Source organism: Zalophus californianus, chromosome 3 (genome assembly GCF_009762305.2).
Source record: "Zalophus californianus isolate mZalCal1 chromosome 3, mZalCal1.pri.v2, whole genome shotgun sequence".
In the NCBI taxonomy this organism is placed as follows: Eukaryota; Metazoa; Chordata; class Mammalia; order Carnivora; family Otariidae; genus Zalophus; species Zalophus californianus.
Genome location: NC_045597.1, coordinates 13540619 through 13552195, shown reverse-complemented (window position 1 = coordinate 13552195; position 11577 = coordinate 13540619). Strand labels below are relative to the sequence as shown.

The 11577-nt window shown below is 38.7% G+C and overlaps 1 protein-coding gene across 1 annotated transcript in view; it reads left to right on the top strand.

Moving 5' to 3' along the window:
- The first annotated feature begins 36 nt into the window (after window positions 1-36).
- Window positions 37-11577, top strand: part of RAP2A (RAP2A, member of RAS oncogene family) — a 34708-nt gene continuing 23167 nt past the window's right edge. Inside the window, exon 1 of the mRNA XM_027589051.2 lies at window positions 37-634. Coding sequence (XP_027444852.1) covers window positions 321-634 — 314 coding nt within the window. The 5' untranslated portion in view covers window positions 37-320. The remainder of the gene's footprint in view (window positions 635-11577) is intronic.

Below are 11577 nucleotides of genomic sequence, written 5' to 3'. Positions count from 1 at the left end.
GGCGTGGAGGCGCGAGGGGCGGGGCGGGCGGGTGGCACTGCGGGCCCGCGGCTCGGGCGGCTCCGGTGGCTCCGGCGGCTCTCGCTCGCTGCTCGTGCTCAGTGCCTGCCGGCGCCCGCGAGCCGCATTGCCGCCCGGCTCGGCCCATGCCCAGGGCTGCTGCTCCCTCCGCCGGCGCCCGGGGGGTCGCGGCGGCCGTGAGGTGGGGGCGGCCGCGGGGGGCGGCGGGGCTGGCCGCCGGCGCAGGGTCCGGGGGCACAGCGCGGCGGGCGTAGGTCTATGTCGCGGGCGGCGGCGGCGGCGGCGGCCGCGGAGGGACGATGCGCGAGTACAAAGTGGTGGTGCTGGGCTCGGGCGGGGTCGGCAAATCCGCCCTGACCGTGCAGTTCGTGACCGGCACCTTTATCGAGAAATACGACCCCACCATCGAGGACTTCTACCGCAAAGAGATCGAGGTGGACTCGTCGCCGTCGGTGCTGGAGATCCTGGACACGGCGGGCACCGAGCAGTTCGCGTCCATGCGGGACCTGTACATCAAGAACGGCCAGGGCTTCATCCTCGTCTACAGCCTCGTCAACCAGCAGAGCTTCCAGGACATCAAGCCCATGCGGGACCAGATCATTCGAGTGAAGCGGTGAGAGGGCCGGGGGGAGCGGGCAGGGGGCTTCGCGGTGCTGCCGGCAGCCGACGTCCCGGGGCCAGAACTCCCCCGTGCTCTGGGTAGCCGTGGACAGGGGGAGCTGTCTGGGGAGATGGCTCTGGGGGTCTCATGCTCTATTATATATATATGTATATATATATATATATATATATATATATATATTTTTTTTTTTGCCAGCATCACCACCACCATCATCTTGAATCTCAAATTTGAGTGCTTTGTTTCACAACTCAAATTTGGCATCCCGTGAACCTACAGCACAGCTCTTTGTCTCTTGGATATTATTAGTAGCACTTGTGCAGAACCCCAAAGGAAACAAAGTTTAAAACTTGCAGTGGGGGAAAGGGTTGGGTAGGTTTGTGTTGGGAAGAGGGGAGCTCTGCAGGCATAGTGGAGACATTTTCAGATTGAACAACAACAACAAAAAATCTACCTTGGCAATATTTGACAGCGAAATTGCTCACACATATATGGTAAAAATGTCAGGTCCAGAGGAAAGAGACCTTTCTCCTCTCTTAAAAGATTGAGTGGTGCCAAGGCGTTTTACAAAAATGAACTGTGCCATTAAGACGAAACTTTAAAGACATTAAATTATTTGAAGACATCCTAACAGTTCAGTGAGATTGAGAAAGTTATTAGCATAGAGGAGCACAGATATGCCATTTACATTAAAGAATGCGGCTTAACTTTTTTTTTTAATCCAACTGCCTTACCCCTTCAAAAAAAAAAAAAGAAAGAAAGAAAGTAAGGGAAAAAAGCATTCCTGGAAACAAAACTGAAGTTTCTTCAAAGGTGTAACTCAAGTATTAGCTAATTTAAAGTTAATGCAAACAAGCTCTTTCCTGATATAAACTTTTTTTTTACAGTGTGCATTTTGAAAATATGGCTCGTAGCTTAAATGGCTTAAGATACTCATTTTCTCTTAAATATGAGTGTATATTTTCCTATAATTTCAAGCATCAGAAATGTAATAATATCTCAGTTCAAAGTTTTAGCAAATTTTTCTAATTATTACACATTGTTTTCTGTGATTTTTTTTTTGAAAGATTTTTTTTTTTATTATTTGAGACAGAATGAGAGAGAGAGAGAGAGCACATGAGAGGGGGGAGGGTCAGAGGGAGAAGCAGACTCTCTGCCGAGCAGGGAGCCCGATGCGGGACTCGATCCAGGGACTCCTGGATCATGACCTGAGCCGAAGGCAGTCGCTTAACCAACTAAGCCACCCAGGCGCCCCTCTGTGATTCTTATTATTAGCTAATAATTGTTAATAATTTTAATGTAGTGTAATTTTTTTTTCCTACCTAACTCTAGCTTTAGAGTTTGAAGACATTTACTGAAACATAGTTGTAAGTGAACTGTAGACACAATCACGTTGTAGGTCAGAGTCACTTATTTTGAAAGAGCAAAGACCAAGTCATGTGTCCTCAGTGGGTACTCAAAAATTCATTACAAGAGGTGGATTTTTAATGCAACATATGATCAAAGGAGATGCCTTGTCCCCATCCCCGTTTAACTCATTGCACATGCACTTTAATAGCGAAAATAAAATTTTGTTTATTATTTCTTGTTAAAACTCAAACTAGAATAAAGTGAATATTTTCATGGTCTCTGTTTCCATTCTCACTCAGATCTGTAAATCTGATAGCTTTTTACTTCTCCCATCTCATTTTCTTAAAGTTAATTGCTGTAGATAACAAATGAGCAGTTTTGGTGCTAAATTTAATAAATGTATACTTAAGGGGCTACATTGAAGTGACTGAAATCCTTAATTAGTACGCCCCCCCATACTACTAAAAAAAAAAATACAGAACAGGGCAGTCTAATACATTGTCACGTGTCGATCTTAAGCCATATACATACATCAAATAATAAAGTGAATGCCCCGCTGCTCCAAACTTTACATTTAAATGTATACATATAATTCAAACATTGATAAAAGGGCAAACAAACTTCTTGACAAAAGCCTAGGGGACAGAATATGGCAAAATATCCTCAGATAGTTTAGTCCACATGATTTTGTAGTTTCTTATGATTTCGTGGAGATTACTAATAGTGGGCTAATCTAAACTTGGTGTGCTAAAACAATTTGCACCACAACCAAGGGAGAAAAAAAAAAAAGTAAAATTCTATTTGCCCAGGTGTCATTTTACTCACTAGTCTCAGTTCTTGATGTGAAAAAACCATGGGTCCGCTGACATCAAGTTCATAAACTCTTTTCACTGGAATTCATCCATTGTATCCATAAGGACCCCTTGGGCCCTTCTGTGTTCTGACATTATGTACCTCACCCTAATTTTATCATCTAGCCTCCCAGCCTATAACATATTATAAATAACTTACATAGAAAGAAAGGATCTGTGTATATTATGTATATCAGAAGATAATAGATAATGCATATATGATGCTAAAGTAAGCATTAAATGTGCTAGTGAGTTAACTCCTCCCACTTAAGGAGAATAAAACATGATTTTCAAATAAGTAAATTTTCTGTTCTTTTTGGGAATCAGTTTTTAAATGAAGCAGTTGCTATAGGAAGTATTCAGTAATTATTCCCTCCTCTCTGCCCACTAGCTGCTTTACATATTACAACAGTTGTTTGGGGATATTTAATATCACCATAATGCCAGTGACAAAAGCGAAGTGCAGAGAGGTTTGGTATTTTACCCAAGACCAGTCACTGATGGAAGGATATAAACCAAGATCTGTTACAATCCATGTACTCTTCTTCTATACCAGGCTGGCTTTGAACTTGTTATTTACTGGCAAATTCAATACCCAGCTTTTGGTCTAGGGTGGCATTGTTCCATACAAGTATAATGTGAGCCACATATGTAATTTAAAAATTTCTAGTAGCTTATTTTTTTAATTATAACAGATAATAAGGCATTTTTTTGATGTACTATTTGCCATATTAACATGTAACCAATATTCAAAAACTGAGATATCTTACTTTCCTTTTTATTCTAAATTTTCCAAAATCTGGTGTGTAATTTACACTCACAGCACATTTTAATTCAGACATATTTCAGGTGCTCAGAAGGCACATGTGGCTGCAGGCTACCGTATTGGGCAGTACGGGTCTAAGATGTACATATTGCAGGGAAGTAGTAAGCCTCAGTTTCCTTATCTGTGAATGAGATGCACCCTTCAAAGTCTTTATTAGGATTAAATGAGATAATTTGTTTTAAGGAGTCCAACACAATACCTTGAACACAGAAATTGCTCCAAAATTCCAGCTGTTCTTTTATTAATAACCTTGTCACCCTACCTTCTTTAAATTTTATCCTTGCTATAAATGTAATTTTAGGGGAAATAAATTTGTGACTGCCTTTTGAAATTCATTACCTGATGTAGACAAGATGAGAATAAAAAGCAACTGGGATTAAAACAACCCTTGGAAAAATTTTGCTCATATATTCTCAAAATATTTTCCCTCATTAAGGGCCTTATGGGAAAGGGGAGGAGACTGAGGATTTAACTTCAAGAATAGCACCAATTCATGGCCAGTGACAGTGAAATGGAGCTTTTTATTGGATTGTTCTTGTATGGAATGTTGTGCTCTTAGAAAATGTAGAACAAGCCCATACTCCCTCAAGTGTTTACAGGTGCAGAGGCATTCATATACTTACACTACCTCCTGTCCAAGCCAAGTGGCCCAACTAAAAAGGCTGTATTTGTTAATTCACATACTTTCCCTTTTCAGCTTGACTTCAGATGAGAACACACACTCAAGAAAGTGTGATAGGGATACAGAATATGTTTCAGTTGAAATAAAAGTGGAATTTTTTTCTGATTCCATAATTGCTTTCTCCCATTCCTCCCAGGGTAGGCCATGGTCCTGCCTTAAAGTATCTTGGAACATGCCGTTCAAGCCCTGTTGTTCTCAGAATAAAGCCCAGAAATCTTCTACATGACCTTCCGAGGCACAGCACGCTCCTGCCCCTGTCTGCCTTTCCGGCCTCACCTTTTCAGTCTTGCTCTCCCTTAGGTTCCAGCATCCACACCTGCTTTTAGTTCCTTGAAAGTACCTGTCTGGGCTTTCCTTGCATTAACTCCAAAAGCATTTACCTTTTGCAGTTAATTCCTACTCATTTTCACCCCTATTTAAAAGATTTCCTCCTCAGGGAAGCCTTCTTCCTCTTCCCAAGCTGAGTTAACTCCTTCCTGTGTTCCCACACTAGAGGAAAGGTCATGCCTCACCCCTTCCCTGAGCCACGCCTACCTCAGACATCTCTGGTACCCTGAACTTCCCTCTTCTTGTAGCACTCACCAAAGTTGAACTATTTGTGTGATGAGAGATGTGCAGTCGGTCTTTCTCATTAAACTTTAGTCCTGTGTGGCTAGCACAGCTCCCGGCAGAGGGGAAACGCTCAGGGAAAAAAGTGTTGAAAGAAAACCAGTGTTTGGAAAGAAAACGATTTTTATTGTCCTTGGTATCCCTGAACATTTTAATTTTATAGATGGGGGAGGTGATTCTTCAAAGTCCGTTTTGCACGGGGAGTAGATGGTCTCCCTTCAGCTCTAACATTCTGTCACAGTTTTTGTACCTACTTGAGGTGACAAGGGAAGGGGTGAAGTTTAATAAGAATCTTGAAGCATCAGGAGCTCCAAAGCCTTCCAGATGGAAGTGGCATGGGAAACTCCTACAGTGTGTTTGTTGGCTGTTAAATAGACCAGATTGGCTAAACTAGGAATTCATATAGAAGTGTGAAAGGAGGGAGGTAAGGCTAAAAAATGTAAAGCTAAGTTACAGAAGGTTAAACAGTTTGGACTTGATCTTGTAGTAAAGGACCATGATCAAAATTGGTATAGAAATGATAACATGGAGATGATGTGATAGAAGGTTTGGTGACAATAGACCAGAGTTAGGGGGAATAATCCTGCAATATTGTGATCATCTATCCTAGTTTCTGTGTGAAGTAGAAAGATTCTGAATTAGCATGGTGTCTGTAGGAACAGAAAGGAAAGAAGGGATGCGAATAATATTGTAAAGAATGAATTAAATTTAGTTGCGGGGGGAGGGTCAAATGTAACCTTGGACACTTTGAACATGAGTGAACAGGATTACGGAGGAATAGCGGTGGGGGGGGGACATTATTTCTGCGTTGGAGATGGTAATCATCCATATTGATGCACGTAATAAGTAATTAGAATATTTGAATAAAGCCTGAAAGATCACTTTACATATGAATGTAAGGACTCAGGTTCTTCCCTGCAGTTCAGATGTGGAGAGTAGATGAGACCTCCTGGGTAGAATAGAGAGAGAGAGAAATGAATGGATATGGCCAGAAATAGAAATTGTAAATGAATATGGCCAAGGATAGCACTTGAGGGTTGTTAAGATATATAGAGGAGACTTCACACATTACTAAATAGGCTAGAAGGCATGGGGGGCATTTTAAGATTGGGAAAAAGAGAATGGGAAGAGGCAGCTGATTTGCACTACCCAAAGCGAAATTCGTTACAATTTTTTTTTACTTTCATTACTAATATTTCTGTATCATTTTAAGCGATCACTTTTAAGTGACCAAACTGATGGTTTGCACTTTTTCTCCTCACAATAAGTAGCCATAAAAACCTTCTCTAAAATAGAGGCAGGTGGCCAATTGCTAACACATAGATCTTGACCCATGACAGATTGGCGCTGTGGAGCCGAAACCAGGGAATACATCAAATGTTTGTCCCAAGTAAGTGGAATTTCTAGAGTCTCCCACCACTCCTTCCTCCACAAACACCTTCTTCCCCGGTTTGATACCTCTACTGACCAAAATTGTCATTGGAAGCTGGGCCTCCAAAGTACAGAGCGCCTAGAAGCCATGAGTCACTTTTTATAGCCCCCAGGTGTTGTCTTCCTGAAGGGGAACTTGTATTTGCCGCATTATGAAATTAGAACATTACAATGTTATGCTTTTCTCTTTGCTATCCCGAGATTGGAATTGTTTAAGTTCACTTTGCAGATGGAGCAGATGATCTCCCCTTGGCTCTAACATGCTGTTGGTACTTCTCTCTAGTGGGTGCCATGAGGGAAGAGGTAGGGTTCAATATGAGCCTTAACAAATGAGCAGCCTGTGACCCGCAAATCTTGTCTAGTTAAGATTTGGTGGTAATTGTGTCAATGAAATCTATAATCAGAGGGATCATTCCTGTAATTGTTTTTTAAAAGGGAGAGGGGGCAAAAGTAATTTAAGTAGCCAACCGTTCTACTACTGCACACAGACAAAAGATATCGCCTGTCCCTGCATATTGATATAACTCCTCCGGCAGGAACAAATGGATGATTTGAAGGTGACCTCACTGGCCACCCAATGAGAAATATTCAGGTCGCCAGGCAAGTGGTTGATGTTGACTCTCTAGCGCTCCTTTAGGAAAAGGTTAAGTGAGGAATAGGTAAACTTACTAAGGAGAAGGTGGAGGAACTGATAAAATGTCTCTAGATGACTCAGCCAACAGGAAGACCCAACAAAGTTGGAATCCTTTTATTTGTTAAAGTTTTCCAGTTGGTAATACATTTGAGTGTTTTCTCTGGGTCCTCTTCCAGTAAATTATATATGGCACACTAAAATGCATAGATTATACATTTATGTATATTTCTAAGCAATGAACTTTACATAAAAGCATGTACACCATACTTAATTCATGAGGGGTTTTTTTTGTTTTTTTTTTTGTTTTTTTTTTTTATCAAGGGTAATTTTGGCTACACAGTTTTTTCCTTAGCCATTGTCTTCAAACCTAAGCCCCTGGGGAAGGATGTGTGATTCTACTTTAGGGTTTTTGTTTTGTTTTGTTTTGTTTTTTGCTTCTGTTTTCACTTTTCCTTGTTACCTGTTTCTCTCTCTCTCTCTGTTCTTACCCACTATTTTCTTATGTACTTATATTTTTCTGGCTTATGGAATAAAAAGAATTGTTAAGTACTCTGCAGTTTTTTTGGAAAAATATCTGGGTTTGGATATGAGTAGACTCCAATATGAGATAAAACTGATGGAGACAGAATAATTACAAAAGTATAAATGTACACATACTATTTCCACAGGAAATGCATCATGAAATTTTAAGAGTGTGCAGAAATACTTTTTATTTCTTACTTTCACAGTTGTGGTTAATTATATTAAAAATTATTCCCAGCCTGGCAGAGAAAAGTTAAGTTTCTTAAACATACCGTTATGCTTTACCAGATCAAACTGTGCCCTTCGGTAGAATAATACCAATAATGGTAATGCTATGATTTTAGACATCTGCATTTCCATAAAGTGTGTAAGTAAAATGTAGATATGTTGGTAAAGTTTAAGGTTATCAAAATATCTAAAAATAGCATATCTCTAATTGTGAAGATTTTAACATGATATATACCGAATACTCTTTCAATAGATTTAACTTTATACTTCCAGAAGATTGAAATCTCTTTGGAACTATTGGCGCCAATATTCCAACTATTTCACCTTTTATTCTTGTGGGAAAACCCTAATAAAACACCTACATTAGCCTGATTTTTAATACATTTCAGTTATTAAAGGTCACAACTGTGAAAAAAAATTTCTTTAGGCCTGTGAGTCAAAATAAAATTATTGGGTATCTGAATCAAATATCAGCAGCATATTGTATTGAAATCATGGTTTGGTAAGTCCAGTAACAAAGCAACATTGGGAGTCTTGGAATCTGATTCATTTTATTACTTAATGTTGAAGATACTGCACATTGCTGAAAACTCTTATCTGAATAAGCTATTTAAAACAGATGACAGTGTGTAAATTAAGTACACTTGTAAAGTATACATTCTTTTTACTCAAAATGCTCAAATACATTCACTGTCAGAATTGGCTAGATTATTGTTTTCGCTTGGTTCTGTTTTTTACTTTCTCTAATAATCTTTCTTAATATGTTTAAGGTTTAAAAACATAACAAAATTGATATTTTAAGGGCAAGTATAATGATCTATAATTTTTGTGTTTTTAAAAAATTTATTTTTATTGAGATATAATTGACATACAACGTAGTTTTTTTTCACTTAGTAGAATTATGCAAGAGAAACATTGTAAACTTTTATTTAAAACATTTAGAAGTGTCACTCCCCATAAAACATGATAATTTGATATGTATAGACATTGCGAAATGATCACTACAGTATGTTTAGTTAACATCCATCACCATTCATCGTTGCAATTTTGTGTGTGTGTGTGTGTGATGACAATTTTTACAATTTTCTCTTACCAGGTTTCAGATATACAGTACAGTATTGTGACTATAGTCACCATGCTGTGCATTAAACCTCCAGGACTTACTTATCTTGTAACTGGAAATCTGTACTTTTTTACTACCTTCACCCATTTCTCTCTCTCTCTCTCTCTCTCTCTCTCTCTGACACACACACACACAAACACACATGCACACGTGCACGTGTTCACATACACACCCACACATCCTGCCAACCACTTATCTGTTCTGGGTATTTGTGAGTTCAGGTTTTTGTTTTCTTTTGTTTTAAGATTCCACGTGTACATGAGCTCATACAGTATTTGTCTTTCTCTGACTTATTTCACTTAGCATAATGTCCTCAGGGTCTATCCATTTTGTCTCAAATGGCAGGATTTCCTTCTTTTTTATGGCTGAATAACATTCTGTTTGTGTGTCTGTGTGGATATATGTGTAGACAGACAGACAGACAGACCACATTTTCTTTATCCATTCCTCCATCAGTGGACACTTAGGTGGTTTCCATGTCTTGGCTGCTGTAAGTAATGCTTCAGTGAACAAGGGGTACAGATATCTCTTCGAGATAATGATTTTGTTTGAATAAATACCCAGAGGTAGAATTGCTAGGTCATATGTAGTTCTACTTTTAACTTTTTGAGGAACCTCCATACTGTTTTGCATGGCGGCTATACCAGTTTACATTTGCACCAACAATGCCCAAGAATTCCTTTTCTCCACATCCTTGTCAACACTTGTTGTTTCTTGCCATTTTGATAATTACCATTCTGATAGGTGTGAGGTGATATCTCATTGTGGTTTTGATATGCATTTCCTTGATGATTAAATTACCGTTTCATGTATTTGTTGGCCATCCATATGTCCTCTTTAGAAAAATGGCTTTTCAGATCCTCTGCTCATTTTTTAATTGGGTTTTTGTTGTTTTGTTTCTGTTGAGTTGTATGAGTTCTTTATACACTTAGGATACTAATCAGATCTATGTTTGAAAATATTTTCTCCCATTTCATAGATTGTCTTTTCATTTTGTTGATGGTTTCCTTTGCTTTGTAGAAGCTTTTTAGTTTGATATAGTCCCACTTATTTATTTTTCTTTTGTTACCTTTGTTTTGGTATCACATCCAGAAAATCATTACCAAGGCCAGTGTCAGGGAGTTTACCCCCTATATTTTCTTCAGAGTTTTGTGGTTTCAGATCTTATGTTCAAAGTCTTTAATCCATTTGAGTCGATTTTTGTGTATGGCGGAGATATTGATCCAGGGTCATTCTTCTGCATGTAGCCGTCCAGTTTTTCCAGTACTATTTACTGAAGAGACTCTCCTTTCCCTATTGCATAGTCTTGGCTTTGTTGTTGTGAATTTGTTGACCATGTATGCCTAAGTTTATTTCTGGGTGTTCTAGTGTGTTCCATTGATCTGTGTGTCTGGTTTTATGTCAGTGCCATACTGTTTTGGTTGCTGTAGCTTTGTAATATAGTTTGAAATCAGAAGTGTGATGCCTCCAGCTTGGTTCTTCTTTCTCAGAGTTGCTTTGGCTATTCAGGGTCTTTTGTGGTTCCACACAAATTTGAGATTTGTTCTATTTCTGTGAAAAATGCCCTTGGGATTTTGGTAGGGATTGCATTGAATCTGTAGATTGCTTTGAGTGGTATGGATATTTTAACAGTATTCTTTCAGTCACGAGCACAGAATATCATTCTATTTATTTGTGTCTTTTTCAATTTCTTTCATCCGTATCTCACAATTTTTTTAAATTGTTATTTCCGTCAAAAAACGAAAGTATTGAAAAAAATAACACATCTCCCTGTCTACTTCTGTGTATTCTCTCTGCAGTGGCTTTCACATTTTCTTAATCATGGCCCTCAGTAAGAAATACATTTTACATTGTGACGGTACACACAGCATAAATACAAGTTTCATGAAATAATAGTTAAACTTGTTATGTTCCTTGTATTATATTTTCTATTTTATTCTTTTAATTTTATTTCATTGTTTTTAAATGTTCCTCTTGATCCACTAAATTGATCTCATCACACACAATTTGACAACTGCTATCCTAGAATATTTGTACTCTAAGAAAAATAAATAGAACTATCTCTGTAATTGTTGGAAACAGGATTTATCTTTTCCTGCTTTTCCAGTTTCCAGCAACCCTATATAAATGCTACGAAAATGAAGTGCCTCCTAACATGAGTTAGTGAATGCGCTCTCCATTACAAAGAAAGATAACATTTAGTCACTAAACAAAAAGACACGTAAAGTCTGTCTTTGAAGAAGCATTTATTTCTGTTGGTTGTGCATATTAGAAATATGGGGGCCTATTTCTCATTTGTCGTGGAATTTTATTCATTCTGGTAAGGCAGGAGAGGTCCTGCCTTGTGAAGACTTTAAACAGAAAGAGATGTAGTAGGGTTCAGCCTGGGATGTGTGCTTGTTACAAGGACTATCCATCACTAGAACAGGTTGCTGAGGAGGTTTGGGAAAGTGATCTTTCTTAGAGCTTTGGTGCATCTGTCCAGGATGTCATTGATTCAGCTCTCCCTTTAACAGTAAAAATAGATGAAGATGACCATAATTATATATATCTTAATATCACTTAGTAGAATTACCCAAGAGAAAGATCATAAACCTCTACTTAAAGCATTTAGGAGTGTTATTTCTCATTCTTTTCTAGGAGCAACCCTTAAAAATTAATAATTCAGATGTGGAAATACT